Source organism: Dama dama, chromosome 9 (assembly GCF_033118175.1).
Source record: "Dama dama isolate Ldn47 chromosome 9, ASM3311817v1, whole genome shotgun sequence".
Classification (NCBI taxonomy): Eukaryota; Metazoa; Chordata; class Mammalia; order Artiodactyla; family Cervidae; genus Dama; species Dama dama.
In genome coordinates, this window is record NC_083689.1 from 53729282 (window position 1) to 53746915 (window position 17634).

General features: G+C 44.4%; 1 protein-coding gene across 2 annotated transcripts; it reads left to right on the top strand.

The window, feature by feature from the left end:
* The first annotated feature begins 8393 nt into the window (after nt 1–8393).
* On the top strand, nt 8394–16486 carry PURA (purine rich element binding protein A). Of its 2 annotated transcripts, none has more exons than XM_061151458.1 (2): nt 8394–8824; nt 14536–16486. In XM_061151458.1, the coding sequence occupies exon 2, from the start codon at nt 14680–14682 to the stop codon at nt 15646–15648; it is 969 nt and encodes a 322-aa protein (XP_061007441.1). In that variant the 5' UTR covers nt 8394–8824; nt 14536–14679; the 3' UTR covers nt 15649–16486. The 2 variants fall into 2 exon arrangements, with proteins under 2 accessions (XP_061007441.1, XP_061007442.1); XM_061151459.1 differs by having other exon boundaries at nt 8394–8694.
* The last annotated feature ends 1148 nt before the right edge of the window (nt 16487–17634 follow it).

Consider the following 17634-nt stretch of genomic DNA (forward strand, 5'->3'; position numbering starts at 1 on the left):
TTTAGTCTCTCTACCTTCTCAGCAATTTAATAACTGACTTGTTGGCTCATTTGCTTCAGCAATATGCTAATGAGGTAAAATTGATGGGTTTAATTCCTTTTCAGATCTAGTGGCCATGAACTGCACCCCTAAACTTAGCATACAATGAGTTGTTGAGTGACCCCAGAGAAATTGTGTTTGACTCAGAATGTCTATCAGCATTACACAGAAGATAATGCTTTACTTAGTGTGTGTCAGAACCTTCATCTTTGTATTTAAGGACAACACATTAATTTTCACAGAGAACAACTAAAGTGATTTGTTTAATGTTTTACAATGGTTCTCTGGAACAATCAAGAATAGATTCTTGGAAAGTTCAATGTAATATCTTACTCAAATTGACCCTACCTATAATAGAGTCTTTGCCCAACTTCATGATATATACTCAATCAATCTTGTGACTTTAGGTACTCAACAAATAATAAGTAAATAAATAATAGCAGAAACTATTGAGTTTGTAATTACTTATGGAGGAACACTTATCTGGAGACAAACTAATGAAAACATAATTCTAACCCCAAAGCATAATCTTGGAATGCAAACTAGTACAGCCGCTATGGAGAACAGTGTGGAGATTTCTTAAAAAACTGGAATTAGAACTGCCATATGACCCAGCAATCCCACTTCTAGGCATACACACTGAGGAAACCAGATCTGAAAGAGACATGTGCACCCCAAAGTTCATCGCAGCACTATTTATAATAGCCAGGACATGGAAGCAACCTAGATGCCCATCAGCAGACGAATGGATAAGGAAGCTATGGTACACATACACCACGGAATATTACTCAGCCATTAAAAAGAATTCATTTGAACCAGTTCTAATGAGATGGATGAAACTGGAGCCCATTATACAGAGTGAAGTAAGCCAGAAAGATAAAGACCAATACAGTATACTAATGCATATATATGGAATTTAGAAAGATGGTAACAATAACCCTATATGCAAAACAGAAAAAGAGACACAGATGTACAGAACAGAATTTTGGACTCTGTGGGAGAAGGTGAGGGTGGGATGTTTCGCGAGAACAGCATCGAAACATGTATATTATCTAGGGTGAAACAGATCACCAGCCCAGGCTGGATGCATGAGACAAGTGCTTGGGCCTGTGCACTGGGAAGACCCAGAGGAATCGGGTGGAGAGGGAGGTGGGAGGGGGGATCGGGATGGGGAATACATGTAACTCCATGGCTGATTCATGTCAATGTATGACAAAAACCACTACAATATTGTAAAGTAATTAGCCTCCAACTAATAAAAATAAATGAAAAAAAATATGCCTAGAATAAAATGATCTGAAGTAAGCTATGCAATTGAGTGAGAGAAACTTAACAATGCAGTAACAGAGGTTTATTTGGCACATGTTACTGCTCAATAAACTAGATCCAAACTTTTTATGTGATCTGACATCTGACAAGACCACAATAATAAGGGAGGTATCTCATAATTGTCCAAAGATATTCAAGTGAAAAGGCTGGTGAAAGATAATGCTAATCTGGAAACTTATCAGAATGAGAATGAGAATAAGTAAATTTCCAATGTCAACTTAAAATAGAAATGGCTGAAATTATAGCAGGAGCAAATAAAATGAAAAAAGTTATTGATAGATATTAGCTTATAAACAAAATGTAAAGTTGTGATGTCTGATACTTCAGAGCAGAAGGAAGAAACCACGCTCTTAGAAAGGGCTTATGGTCAAAACTTCTCCAAGGAAGAAGGGAGGGTGAAAAGGATAGAAAGAGGGAGAGTTAGTTTAGTGGCAAAGATTGCAAACTATAAAGGAAAATTGTCTATGTTCAGTTCTTAGCTTTGTCACTTAGTGCTGTGCTTAGGTGCTCAGTTGTGTCTGACTCTTTGTGACCCCGTGGACTGCACCCCTAGGCTTCTCTGTCCATAGGGATTCTCCAGGCTAGAAAACTGGAGTGGGTTGCCATATTCTCCTCCAGGGGATCTTCCCAACCCAGGGATTGAATCCAGGTTTCCTGCATTGCGGGCAGATTCTGTACCATCTGAGCTACCAGGGAAGTGTCACTTAGTAGCTGTGTGATTTTTAGTAGGTTTCTTAATCTCTGTGTAGCTCAATTTTCTCATCTATAAAACGAGAATAACAGAACTTACTCATAAGGTTGTTGTGAGGATTTTATGAGATAATAGAGAGTATTTACACAGTGCTAGGCATATAATAAGAGCATTATATAAACACTGTACTTTTGAATAAAAATATGTAAAGACTAACATCAATTTGATATTTAATCAGAGAACTAAGAAGAAATGTGATACAGGTCTACAATCTTTTATCCCAAATCCTTGGGGCCAGATGTGTTTCTGAATTTAAATTTCTTTCATATTTTAGGAATATAAGGTATTATGCTACCTATGTTTTACTTAACTTAGATTGTCCTGGGCAGCATACCTGAATCAAACACATATTTCCATAATGAAATGTACCAGTAGGCACACCAAGTGGAATTAATGAAGACTTTAAACAGTCATGTCAATTCAGATCCATTTTTGCCACAAAATGAATTAAGAAAAAAGTTTTTTGATTTTGGAACTGAAGATAAGGAGGGACTATGAAGCTTTGTCTGAAGAGCCATAAGCCTTTATTGTATTAAATAATGGAATAATAATCATGGGAAATCTAGAGCAATGCCGGGATTAAATGAAAAACTTTTCTGAAAACCTAATGAGTTTCTTTTTTCTCTTTAGAAAAAAAATGTATACCTAATATGAAGTATACCTGGATTATACACATTACCTGAATTATACTTGAGTGACTGACTTTATGTGGCATAAATAAACACCTAGAACATAACACCTGGAACATCTCCCCAGCTCTTCCCATGACTACTTCAGATCTCTGATCATATGTTACCTTTTCAGAGACTTCTTTGATCACTCTATTTAAAATGTCAAGTGGAAGACATGCACACACACATCATACACAATCACACAGAAAACTCTTTCCTCTTACTTGTATTTTTTTCTTTTTAACACTTATTATTTAGCACCATATTATATATGAGTTTATTACATTATTTGTCTTGCTAGACTGGAAACTCTATGAGAGCAAGGATTTTGTTTTGTTCAAGCACCTAAAACAATGTCTGGCAAATAGGCACTGATACTGTTCAATAAATGACTCAAGAAAATAAGGCTGATTGATAAATAGTGGTGGGTTCCAAGAACCAGTTCTGAAGTAGCAGCTAATATTTATTTTCCAAAAGGAATTTCAAAGGGAAAAAAAAGCCCTCTAAACTAAGCATTAGCTGTAATATGCTTATGTAATATGTATATTAATGAGATTCTAAAATAGTAATTAAAACATTTCTTTATTCACATACTTATCAAGTAAAATTGATTTATCAATATCTAGAAAGTAAAAACTAGTCATTCAACTATATTTACAGTTAGCAATTAATTTTGAGTAAGCAGACAAGAAAGAGGACAGTGAAAAAGCTGGCTTAAAGCTCAACATTCAGAAAACTAAGATCATGGCATCTGGTCCCATCACTTCACAGCAAATAGATGGGGAGACAGTGGAAACAGTGGCTGACTTTATTTTTCTGGGCTCCAAAATCACTGCAGATGGTGATTGCAGCCATGAAATTAAAAGATCTTACTCCTTGGAAGGAAAGTTATGACCTAGACAGCATATTAAAAAGCAGAGACATTACTTTGCCAACAAAGATCCGTCTACTCAAGGCTATGGTTTTTCCAGTGGTCATGTGAGACCATGGGTGTGAGAGCTGGACTGTAAAGAAAGCTGAGCACCGAAAAATTGATGCTTTTGAACTGTGGTGTTTGAGAAGACTCCCTTGGACTGCAAGGAGATCCAACCAGTCCACCCTAAAGGAGCTCAGTCCTGGGTGTTCACTGGAAGGGCTGATGTTGAAGTTGAAACTCCAATACTTTGGCCACCTGATGTGAAGAGCTGATTCATTGGAAAAGACCCTGATGCTGGGAAAGATTGAGGGCAGGAGAAGGGGACGACAGAGGATGAGATGGTTGGATGGCATCACCGACTCAATGGACATGGGTTTGGGCGGACTCTGGGAGTTGGTAATGGACAGGAAGGCCTGGTGTGCTGTGGTTCATGGGGTCACAGTCGGACACGACTGAGTGACTGAACTGAACTGAAAGCAGACACGAAGAAAAGTTCTACTTGAAAGACAAAAACTCTATATAACACACAGTATTAAAAGAACTCCCTCTGTATTTTTCCCATGATGTATTTAGATTTTCCCCTTGACATATTTTATTCACCACAGAAATAAACACAACTGATTTTCATCAAATTGCCAAGTGCTACTGGACTGGGTTGTAGAAATGGGCTAAATTGTCCTCAGACGTATGTACATACCTACTCATGAATGTATGTATTCAGCCTTGCTCCATGTAATAAAATGGCAACATGTTGATAAACTAAAGTAAGCAAGCAAAGGAGTTTTGGGGTCACCATAAAATGTGCAACAAAGTTCAGTGGTACATTCTAGTGCAGTAGATCCACTCTTTAGAAAGGCCCAGCTTTCTTCTCCAACTCCAACTTCATTCATATATTAGAGTTGGGAATTACTTTTTTTAAAATTATTATTTTATTATTTCTGTTTTATTTGTAGCTGCACTGTTTCTTCATTGCATCGCACAGGCTTCTCTTCTAGCTGTGGTATACAGGCTTAGTTGCCCTGTGCTAGTGGGATCATAGTTCCCCTGTGCTACGTGGGATCATAGTTCCCCAACCAGGAATTGAACCCAGGTCTCCTGCATTGAAGCCATACTCTTTTAACATCTGAGCCACCAGGGAAGCGCTAACAGTATTCTTAATGGCTTTCAAATTCTGTTACCTCAGATTACACAAGGATTTTTCTATTAGAATTACTTGAAAAAAAAATTGAAACTGAGATTGTTTATATACATTTCCAACAGGACAAGGGACCTTTGAAATAAGATTAATTAGCACACATATCTGGACCAGGTGTTGTTAACCAATGACTCTATGATGGAAGGAGGTAGGTAAAAAAGTTGAAGTCAGACAATTGATACAAAAAAAGATTAGAGACTCACAGTTACATATGATTTGACAAAGAGGTCAAGCTTAAATAGTTACTGGCCCTTTTGCTCTCAAGTTGCATATTATTATTTAGTGGGCTACATTTTAGTGATATTGTGGGTAAGAGGATGAGGAGTGATTTTTCCACAGTTCTATACCCTCAACAGAGAGAATCCTGAGAATTGCTTCTGAGAACTGGTTGAATATCATGTGAGCACTTAAGGCATAAAGGGTCCACTTCAATAACTCAGGCACCAACAAAGAAAGCTAGTCTTGTTTACATGAAAATTCAAGATCACTAGCATAGTCTGTTTCAGGGCACATATGAACTATACAAGCCTCATGCTTCTGACCCTTGTCTTCAAGTCCCTAAACTGGAATAAAACCAATAAATGCCTGAGGAACCACTTCACACCCCAAACACGTGCAAACTTTGTTCCACACAACACTTTACTGCCAAAATGGAGTTGGCAGAAGTTTGGAGCTAAGGCCCCCAGGCTGCATGATTTGCTGGCGCAAGAGAGCTTAAAAATCTTAACATAATACTGCTGAGTTTGAGTTTTACCAATTTGCTTGAGACTCCTTCTCCAAGTTTGATTTGAGAAAAATGGAAGCTGCCATCAAGAAAGACTTTATTAACACTTCAACACCTACTCAGAAATGATTTGATTTCCCACTCTTAATGGTCATACCTCTATATTTTTTGGTGGTTGTATTTATAATTGTAAATCTAATGCAGTCAATTTTGTAATGCATGTAAAGTCAATTTTGCTTTGTTGCTTGGATATAGGGGTACAGGAACAACTATTGTAAATATACAAGATTAATTACAACAAAGTTCTACTTAGGAAACACTTGATCCAAATAACCCCCATAGAGCCCAATTCATTACCCTCAAAAAAATATGGGAGAAATTAAGATACAGAATATCTGTAAATTACCATTATTTTACACTTGTTTTAGTTTGTCTTTTCACTTCTTTGAGTTTGAGCAATGATTTTTTTTTTTACATGAAAAATATAGGAAGCAAGAAAAGGGGCCAAGATGAGTTATTCTTTTCCACAAGGGTCAACAACAAGGTCCCATTCAGGACCTTCGTAAGTTTGATGCAAAGCAATTAGTGAGGAAAATTGCAACTGAATTTAATAATTATAGTGAATACTGGCAACTATACCAGTCACAACTATAAACTTCTAAATACTTGAAAACTATGTAGTATTAAGAAACTATGGTTTGCTTTGGAAGGTTATCTTGTGCTGTTTCAATATGAGATCTTTAAAGATGCTACTTTCTCCTCATATAGCTAAAAACTAAAAATAAATTTATAAGTTAAGAAACCCCCACACACCTTTATAATCTTTTCCCTTACTAACTCCATATATTTTATTCATTTCTCTGAAAACCTGTTTTTCCTCCTCTGGAGCCTCCTAAGTATTCTAATTCTCAGCTATGATTTCATATTTTCACCAGCTTCTAATCTTCACAATATAGTTGGAAGCACTTATGACAAAACACTCTAGGATATCAAGTTGCAGAAGACTGTAGTTTTGAACATATTTATATAGTAGTGCTGCCACCTAAAGATGAGGTGAATAAAGAAGCAATTCAAAGGAAATGACCCACCATTCTGAAGCCTGTCACAGAAATTTTCTCATTTCTAACTAGGGATTAATAAACATTTTGCTATTTTGTTAATATGGAAGTTTGTTCCACAATAAATTATTGTTGAGTTGTAATTTTCTATGGCAGAAGTTTTCAAATTCAAACTTTTTAGTGATATGTAATTTGGGGTCTCCAGGAATATATCTCCAAACTTATTTCTCTCAGACATGAGGTACTGCCTACAATACAATACATAAGGGGCGGGGGGGGGGGGGGGGGGGCGAGCGGCGGCAATCACAAGATACCCAAAAGTAAACTACTGAGAAATCTCTGGTTTAGTGGATAAAGCAGGTGTTAATAGGCCTATGGTGCTTCCCTTCCTTCATCTGTGACAGACTGCTTGCAACTCTCAACAACTGACATATTTCTGCAGCTCCATTTTCTCATCAATAAAATGGAGTTAATTTCACCTCTCTCCTACTTGCCTCCAAGACTGAGCTAGTTAAGTTTCTTGGAAAAGTCCTGAGTTTAGAAGCCTACTCTTAAAAACAAAACATAAAAAATCTATTGCCTAATAAAAAGAGTATCTCAGTGTATTGCAAAGTTACCTCAAAATAAAATATACTCAAATAAGCTAAAACATTGACTAAGTTTTCTTAAATCACAGATTGACTTTTCAGAGAGCTATTTAAATAATAAAGACGTAAGTAAGGCTGTTTTCTGCTTCTTTTGCAGCCAATCATTTTCAACTAATCCGTCTTCTATGTACGCAGTGTTGCAAGAATGAGATGTAACAGCATACAAAGTGAAGGAAAAAGTTAACTTGTACCAAAAGTCTGTCAAAGCTGGTAAGATTTCAAGAAAACTTTTAGAAGGACATTTTGTAGTTTTGCACTTAGCCCTAACATAGCAATTTATGAAAATTAACTCATCCGTTTTACTCTCTCCCTCTCGGCCGAAGGACGCATAAATATTATTTATCAGGGTTTTGTCCTTAGTCACAGTCCCTCAAAGGGGCCCAGTTTCACCTACACTGCGTGGGAGGCTGGGCAGCAACCCCACGCTTCCTGTCAAAGATTCCTGGGGCTAGAGCCTGAACCTGATCTAGCCCCTTTCTTCTTTCTGCTAATCCTGCCTTTCCAGCCCCTCTCGGCTGGCGTCTGAAGGCCAAGGTGAGACCCTCCCGGGAGATGAAAGGCCTGTCGCCTCCTAAGAGATGCAAGCGGAACGGTGGAGAGTTGGGGGGGGTGGGAGGCGCGGGTGACAGGGTGGTAGCGACACTGACTACGACGCTGAGGGCCCTAAGTTGGAGCTGACGCAGGCCCTACAGGGTTCCGTCCCCGCCTGAGCCTGGCTTCCGCCCTCAGAGCCCAACAACCGAGAAGTCCTCCCGGGGGCGCTACAGACGGTGGCTGGAGGAAGGGCGGGCAAAAAGGCCGCAGGGAGCCCCCTCCTCAGACGCGCCTTAAGGCCTGGGCCGTGGGCTGTTGACGCGCCAACGGTTGGGAGGGCGCGCGCACGCGCGAGATGGAGGGCGGAGGGAACGCGCTCGGCGGCCGCCGCCGCGGCAACTGAAACGGAGGGACGCGAGGGCGGAGGGCGCGAGCCACGGGAGGAGGGTGGGGGGGGAGATGGTGGGTAGCGGGGAGCGCGCGCTGACGTCGCCCGGAGTCACGCACAGAGCGCCGGGTTACGCGCCGACGTCTGGCTGCCACGACTTGCCGTCTGCGGCGGCGGCGGCGGCGGCGGCAGCGAGCGGATCCCGCAGGGGAAGGAGGAGGAGGAGGGAGAGTCAAGGGGGCTGTGAGTGAGCGGGAGAGGCAGGGTGTGAGCCGGACTTGCCAGCGGGAGGGAGAACGAGCGAGAGCCGAGCCAGCCATCCGAGCCGCCTCCTCCTCCTCCCCTCGGCGTCCCGCCCCCGCCTGCCAGCCCGCCCTTCTCCCTCCTCTGCCGGCAGAGCCCGAGTGAGGCGCAGCTCGGCTCGCGCCGCTGTCCAGGACAGGTGTGCGCGCGCGCGCCCTGCTCCCCTCCCCCTTTCCTCGCGCCTGCCTAGCGCCTGCCTCGCGCGCGCCCTCCCTCCCTCCAGCCCGCGCCCTCCCTCACCTGCGGCAGGACAGCGCCCGCCCGCCCGGGTAAGCCCCTCGCGACCTTCTCTGCTGCCACTGCCACAGTTTGAGGTGCCGCCCACCTTGTTCCCTCTGATTGCCCTCTTATACCCCAGGAATAATTACTGTACCGTTGTAGACATCCCCTCACCCTCCCTCCGGGGACCCTGGCAGTGCAGCAAAGCGCCCCCCCTCCCTCCGGAGCGCACGAACGAACGAACTCCCTCCCACCTCCAAAAAAAGAAAATCACACGCCCCTTTAAAAAAAAGAAAACAATCCTACCTCCTTAGGCGCTGGAGACCACCAGTGGTACCGTTTGCTTAGAAATCCCTAAGCCTCATTTCCCCTGGCCACCTTAGCCTGGGGCCTGGGACAGTGCGCCAAACCTGGCCGACACTCCCTGCACAGCACCCCTGGCTGGAGGGGAGAGGAAGGAGGGTTCAAGGCTCCACTACCAACCCCTCCTTTCTCTGTTCAATCCCCACCCCACCCCCGCAATGCATACACCCGCCCAGTATGCGTTGCAAAAATAAAGAAGAATACATTGGTGCTGACAGCGCAGATGAAGCCAGGCCCAGGGATGGGTGGCCCGGACAAGGCATTTTTGCTGCCCCACAGAGCTAGGTCAGCTCCATAGTCTCCTCTGCTTTTGTCCGAGGGCAAAAGGGACGGATGTGAAGTTGGAGGGTCTTCCGTTTGAGCGACGGTAGGCCCCGGCAGCGGCTGAGATGTCAATGGGGAAAGGGACCCCCACAAATATTTCTGCCTTGAGCCTGAATTCGGATAGAGAAAGGCTGAGAGTCCGGCTGGGAGAACGTTGGTTCGTTGCTGTCTACCCCTGAATAAATGCTACTTTAATTTCCGTTGTCTCTGCGGGACCCTCTTGAGGCTTCTAATTTCGTTCTTGTTTGGGCCCCTTACGTTTCGGTCGGACCAGGCGTTTGGGGACAGCTTTTTGCAGCGGTGTCTGTGCTTGAGTCCCGTGTCCTTGGAAGGGAAGCCCCAGTGCTTTATAATAGGCTGAATTTGGTTTGACATCTTTTGGTAGACTGTCAGAGGAGGAAAAGGAATTTTTTGATTACTTCAAGACCCTCACTGCTCCCCGCCCAAACTGACGTTTTCGAATTGCGGCTTTGAAAATTGGAGTGTTGACTAGAGTGTGGAAAGAGTTGCTGATTTCATTCCTTTGGGTACTAGTAAAATTATTTAAGAATCAGACGAAACAGAGTTATTGACATTTGCATCGGTTCTGTTTGGATCTTTTGGGTATATAAAATGTCGGGTTCTCTGAATCTTTTATCGAATTTAGAGTGTGTGCTACATTTATTTAATTCTTCTGCAAATGCTTAAAATAACATTTTGTGAAACGTGAGGATTCTATCACATGGATTGTTCTCTTCAGATTTTAAATGTTTAGTTCATATATTTAATCCTAAACATTTAAATAGCATTGGAGAGGCATAGTTTTAAAGATTAAGTAAGCTGTAGAAAGGGGATAGACTTTTTAAAAATGATCGTTGAAATACTATTAGTCGTTGTTGTTAAAATGTTAAGATTTATTTGATAGTTTCCCTTAATTTTCCCGATAGCTAGCCATGAGAAGAAATGGGTAATTCCTCCACTTTTGAACAGTTGCAGTACAACATTCCAGTTAGTTTTAATGATTTGAGTATTGAAGATAATTGTTGTCTGGTTTAAAACAGGCATTTAACCTAAGTAGCACTTGAGAACACAAGTACTAATGGTTTTGCTGCTTTTTTATTTGGGAAATATGTGATTCTGTGAAATATTAATGAGTGTATTGTTTCTGTTGGAAACTCCATAATCAAGAGTTTATTACCCAGAGGTAGATTCCCTCTCTCCAAGTTTATTTTGTAAATGTGTGTTAACTTTTACTTTTAGAATTAGATTATTTCAGACTCATCCGTAGTTCAGTCTGAGGAAAATGAGGGTTTTTTTTTTCCTTCTTGTTCAGCCTAGTATCTATTTCTCTAGCAAACAATTTTTTGTTGTTAAGAGTTTGTTAAAGATGTAGAAATAGAGGAATTAAAGATAAAGCAATCTCAATTCTCTTCAAAATGTGTGTGTATTGTTAATAAGAGAGCACACTAAATCTAGAGATGTTTATCAGGTTTTAAAAATGTAAGCAAACTTTGAGGAGAAAGGGAATTTTTTTATGGTTTTTTCATTAACACAGATATTTTGTGCATATTAATGTATTTCGTTTTCCCTGTGTCTTTCTTACATTGTATTGAAACTATAATTTTAATTCTGCAACTATTTGTTTTAAAATAACAATGCAAACATCTAGACACTAGAATTGGCTTTTCATTTACCAAGTTAGCATGTTGTCTTGGTAATTAACAAATGGCTAGATGTGTTTTTAAATCCACAAGTTTGCTCATGGATTTTCTGTGTTAGTATGCAAATCTAACTTTGAAATTCTGTTTAAGGTTCTAACCTCTTTGTTTTAAGACTTCTCTCAGACAAACTTTTAAGGGTACTGTATTCTATAGCCTAAGGAAAGCCGCCTTTCCCCACCTCTCCCATTCTGACCAAAAGTCCACACTCACAGGCTTATCCTGAAATAAACTCTCTTGTTTGAGTAGTGAAAATGTGTTAAATATCCTATTTATCATTGTATTATTTTGGGAAAGGCATTATTAACCTTGGTTGCTTTTAGATACATTTACAAACTAGGCAAGAAGCTAATATATAATGGCAAAATTTTATACATATATAATAAAAAGCATGAAATAAATACATATTTATGTGGAGAGTTCCAGGTCTCAGTTGTTAGCTGATTTGAGCTTAAAATTCCCAGTTTATGCGTGCAGATGATATTTAACTTGTGTTTTGTCTAAAAACTTTATCAGTTGCCTCTGTACTAGGAAACTAAGACATCAGTTCCTGGTGACCATCATTTTTTTTTTTCAGAAAATAAGGGCATTCCCCAATTCAAACCACTTCAGAACCCTGGACGTAAACATTTGGGACAGGGAAAGAAATTTAGACCCCAGAATTGGTTCAAGAAGGCGGGCAGTTTCAAGCTCTACTTTTTGGTTCTGGGGGAAGCGATTTTTTAATATGGAAGAGTGACAAGGACTGGCAGCCGCGTGCTCTCTCCTCGCAGCCCCACTGGCCTTTGCTGCTTTGGGCTCTCCAGAGGGGACAAGCGCTCGGTTCAGTGCGAGGTAAAATCACGAGAAAGAATAGCGGCTCTTCTAGATCGGTCTTAACCAGGTCGTAGTAGTCTCAACTTACAGGTGGGAGCGTAATGCCCCGCCCAGCTCTGTGCGGAGACCCTGCCACGCTGCCTTTGCGACCCTGTTTGGGACGGGGTCTATCCAGGGTCCTGATCGCTACCATGCAAACCTAGAGGAGCCGCCGCTTCTTCACACTTGGATTTTTGTGTGGTGGGCAGTGCACCAGTTGTTCCTATATCTCCTCCCGACAGACTTGGGGACAGGGGCGGGAGCGCAGAAAAATCAGCAATGAAAGGGGACTACTCAGTGCTACAGGATGCCCCTAAACTAGGGGGAAGTTCTTTATGGGGCCCAAAACCTGTGATTTCCGTCTCTCACAGTGGGCCTCCTATTCAGAGAGCCATTTCAGGGACAACTGGACAGGTGGGTAGTTCTGAGACTGGTTCACAGGACTATCCCAGTTTTCTTTTCCGAAGTCCGAGTGCTCTGCCTATTTCTTCCTCTTTAGCGGGAAGTAGTGAACATCAGCCCAGAGCTGAAGTAGCTACTGCTGGGTTGAATGGGGCCCTTGGAAGAGAAAAAGGAAGCTGGGAATACTTAGCAGGCAGGTTTGCCCAGGAGATGAAGGGATGTATCAGGGAGCTTTAACGTCTCAGGCGTTGACAAGACTTATACCCTGGGCTGGTCTGGGTTTCTTTATCATTAGTCCCCTCTTTACCCCTCTCTTTTCCAGGAAGCTTGGGCAGCCAGGTACTCAGATGTCTTGGGGGTTAAGAGCGAGGGAGGCAAGTCTCCTTACTTTTGGGGGCAGGGGATGGGCGATGTTCAATGGGAATGGAGCCTATAGATGAGATGGTCATACTCTTCTCAGGATGGAGGCAGCAATCCATGCTTGAGAAAACCAGGAATAGGGCTGTGGGGTCTGTATCCTCTAAGACCCCTGCAGAAGGTGATGGGGGCATCTGGGAGCACAGGTAGGAGATGCCCTGGAGATAGGCCCTGGCTTTCCCACAGCTGCTAGGACTGCAGACTGCAGTGAGGGAGTATAAGCATTAGCTGTCTATCTGGGAGAAGGAAAATAGGCCCTAGATTATGCCTCAGATCTAGGAAGAGAGAAATCTATCTCTGAGCCCCTTCCTGAGACCAGAGAAGACCCCTTTTTGCTGTCACTGGTTTAGCTGTCATTGGTAATGGTCAGTAACCTAGCTGTCTTCCTAAAAACCAGCGATCATTTAGTGTCTTACTTTTTGAGAGATGGGGGATCTCCTTGACACTTAGGAGTTTCTGGGAGGATGAGTAAAAGGGGCGAGCGAACCTGCGTTAATGAATCCCTTAAGGAACTGCGTTTCCCAGGAAATTCCTGACATTTTTAGCTCGTGAATTTCCTAAAGCCTGCTTGGTTTTCTTCATTCTGGGTCCTTCCAGAGAGGAAGAGTCGGGCTAGGGGCTGAAGGCTCGGCTGGGCCTGGTTTATCCGCAGAGCTGGCCGGCAACCCTGGCTGGGCTCAGCCCTGAACTGGGTGCCCCCCTTCCCCAAATCTCAGAAGGAGGAGGGGGAGGCAGGCAGGCAGTCTTGGTCCCAAAGGGAGCTCTTTGAAGGTTTGGGGGTGAGTGCGGGGTTTCTTTCTGATTGTTGGTTGGGGAGAAGGGCAGAGCCAACGGAAAAAGGCACTGCGGGCACCCCGGCCCTGGTGCGGCTGCCGTCCTCTGCTCGGCTCCCCCCTACCGGTGAGTGCGCCCGCCCGCCCGACTGTGCGGGGCTGCGGTTGGGGGGAGGGGGGAGCGGGATCATCTGAGGCCAGAGCCGCTGTCGTGCGCGGGGAGGGGGAGCGGCGGGAGCGAGGGGAGGGAGAGGGGAGGGACGGGCTAGGTGTCTGGTGCTCCACGCCACTGCTGCCGGCGCCCCGTCCTCATCCCTGGCAGCCCCTTCTGCAGCTAAGGGTTACAAGCCGCACCACCTCTTCTCTTCCTCGGCCGCCCCTGCGGCCAGGGCTCTGCGGTAGGAGACGGCCCAGCCAAACGACGGGTGGGCCTGTCTGGGTTTGGATCTGGTTCTGGATGGGGCCCGCAGAGGAGGGGGTTGCCGTGACTCGGTGTCCCCTCTGCAGCAGTTCGACTGCGCTACGCAGGCCCCTCCTCCTACATCCTCTTTGGGGTCACTGGAAAACAGAGCTCAGGCCCGCTCCCTGTGCTTAGTATGGCAGTCCCCTTCCTACCCCTAGTCCCCCAACTCCCGGGGCCGAGGCTGCCCAGGGTCTGGCCAACAGCGACAGCTACAGTGGTGGCGGCCGTGGCGGCAGCAGCTGCGACGCGGCGCGTCCTGATCCCCCCCACCCCCCAGCCAGGGGTGTAGGGTGAGGACCGGTGGGTGGGCGCCGCCTGGCGGGCGGGCGGATGGGGGACTGGCAGCGGGGAGGGGGCACGGGTCACGTGCCGGCGGGCGGGTGGGCGCGTACAGTAGGGCGCCCTGCTACTGTACTGGGGAGTCAGTGCCCTGTTACCGGGTCTCGTCTGTCTCGTCTCTCCCGCAGATCTCGCGAGAGTGGCTGACTGGCTGTGGGGGTTGCGGCGGCAGCAGGCGGAGCCGGGGAGGGAAAGCAGCGGCGGCTGAGGCGACTGAGGCGGCGGCGGGCGGAGCGGCAGGCGGCGGCGGCGCGGCGGCGGAGCGCAGCATCATGGCGGACCGAGACAGCGGCAGCGAGCAGGGTGGTGCGGCGCTGGGCTCGGGCGGCTCCCTGGGGCACCCAGGCTCGGGCTCCGGCGGGGGCGGTGGTGGCGGCGGGGGCGGCGGCGGCGGCAGTGGCGGCGGCGGCGGCGGCGGGGCCCCGGGGGGGCTGCAGCACGAGACGCAGGAGCTGGCCTCCAAGCGGGTGGACATCCAGAATAAGCGCTTCTACCTGGACGTAAAGCAGAACGCCAAGGGCCGCTTTCTAAAGATCGCTGAGGTGGGCGCGGGCGGCAACAAGAGCCGCCTTACTCTCTCCATGTCAGTGGCCGTGGAGTTCCGCGACTACCTGGGCGACTTCATCGAGCACTACGCGCAGCTGGGCCCCAGCCAGCCGCCCGACCTGGCCCAGGCGCAGGACGAGCCGCGCCGGGCGCTCAAGAGCGAGTTCCTGGTGCGCGAGAACCGCAAGTACTACATGGATCTCAAGGAGAACCAGCGCGGCCGCTTCCTGCGCATCCGCCAGACGGTCAACCGGGGGCCCGGCCTGGGCTCCACGCAGGGCCAGACCATTGCACTGCCCGCACAGGGGCTCATCGAGTTCCGCGACGCTCTGGCCAAGCTCATCGACGACTACGGAGTGGAGGAGGAGCCGGCTGAGCTGCCCGAGGGCACCTCCTTGACTGTGGACAACAAGCGCTTCTTCTTCGATGTGGGCTCCAACAAGTACGGCGTGTTTATGCGAGTGAGCGAGGTGAAGCCCACCTACCGCAACTCCATCACCGTGCCCTACAAGGTGTGGGCCAAGTTTGGACACACCTTCTGCAAGTACTCGGAGGAGATGAAGAAGATTCAAGAGAAGCAGAGGGAGAAGCGAGCTGCCTGTGAGCAGCTTCACCAGCAGCAGCAGCAGCAGCAGGAGGAGACAGCCGCTGCCACCTTGCTGCTGCAGGGTGAGGAAGAAGGGGAAGAAGATTGATCAAACTGAATGGAAAAAACCCACACACACATGCATACACACACACACACACACAGCCACACACAGAGAAACTATACTGTAAAGAAAGAGAGAAAATAAAAAGTAAAAAAGTTAAAAAAAAAAAAAAAAACCTGTTAACTCCAAGGGAGCACCACCCACAGAACCTCCACCAACTGACAGTTTCTCTTCTTGACTTGCCACCCATCGCTGGATGTTGTCCACTTTATCCACCATATAAAACAGTAAGCAGCTGCTAAAAACAAAAAACAAAAAAAAAAAATACAAAAAGTAATAACATTATATGAACTGTGTTTCCTACTTGATTAAAAAATATAAAGAACTGAGTGTTTATTTCCCTAATTAACCAAGAACTTTTGTACACGTTTAAGCTATTATTATTAAAAGTGTTTGCAAAATGGTCAAGATTATAATATTGCTGAATTATATAAAAGTCCTTTTCATGTTGAGCTAACATTTGACTTTAGCACAAAAAAGAGATATTTTAGAACACGTAAAATAATATTTTTAGTTTTTCTCATTTTGTTACCAAATTTCAAACCTTACATGGAGGTTATTATAGTATATTTGACACCCTATATACCTGTGATTAGAGATGTGTATATATATGAGGGCTAGGCATGCTGTGTGTCTGAGCTTTGTCTAAATGTTATGCAGAAGTTTGTAGAGTTAAAGGTACGTAGGTTTAATTCATGCAAGGTAAACAATAAGTGCTCTCTTTTATACAATATGCATTGCATCTGGACCTTAAACATATAAAAATGGTCAGTGAAACTTCTGTGAACATGAAGAAATTATTAAAAAAGGCATTTAAATGAAATTTGCTAAGTTGTGATTTTTACGGTTGGAACCAAAGTTATTCAAATAGTAAAAGAAAAAAGAGAAAGAAAGAAAAGGAAATCTCCCATAATATTTTTCTGCATCTGTTTGCTTTGAGTAGGCATTTTGTCATTATTGTGTATATGAGATGTACTTGTATCGTTCATAATATATTTTTTTTATTATGTGTAGAAAGATTTTAAAAACTTAACTAACGTGCAGCAATTTCCAGTGAACCTGTACTTGGACATCAGGTAGTGAGTCTATTTGTGGTCACTAGCACTGTCTCCTAAACTTGTAAGAGGTCTGAAGCTATCCTTTGATTTTTGCCAGTGCTATTAACTTATGTAGACCTGTTAACAAGCAGAGCAACACAATTATAGTTATCCTACTGAGCCATGGATTCTGAGCTTCATTTTAAAAGTGAAAGCCAAGTTGGTGTATGTAAAGGATTTCCATGTAGCTGTGGTGCTAGTTATTACTGGCTACATTATATGCTAAGTGTATTTGTGTTCCCCAAGTGTACAAGCCTTCTATCAAAAGTATGTTCTATAACTCATATATTCAAGGTGTAGGGTATGAAAATGCAAAGCTTAGGAGAGCACTTTACCAAGCTGGTGTCCTCCAAACTGAAATTGTTTGTAACGATAGTCTTTTACAGGTTTTCATTTAAAGATGTTTGTGTGCTTTTAATTGACAACTAACTTCTTGCTGCTGTATAGTAAAATATTAATATATTTTTATCATTAAACTGCTGCATGACTATCATCTTTGAGTGAAGAGAAAATGTTATAAAAAAAAAGATGCCTTAAACAGTACATTTTGGTTTGGAATTCTGTAGAAAGTATTTTGGTTTTAAAAAAAAAAAAAGGGGTCTTGTCTGACATAGAGAGTTCTGGGGATAGAATTGTTATCTTGGCAAATCCAGCCATATAGATCTAACTGCTGTATGTAGAAGACACCACCTGTAGGAGCTGGAAGGTATCAGTGCTTCTCACATTGTAAAGCATTGGCCTAGGAAGGTGAAACAGTTGTCTTTTTGAAGGATTTTTCTTTCTGCTGGTTCTTTGGGTTTTGATTTGGTATTTTTAAGCTCCCTGGTTGAGTGTGTTGTCTTTGTTTTTGAGATCTACTGTATGTGTTGAATAA

Excerpts from the sequence above, each read along its gene's own strand:
- PURA (XM_061151458.1), top strand. The coding sequence starts at position 14,680 with ATGGCGGACCGAGACAGCGGCAGCGAGCAGGGTGGTGCGGCGCTGGGC.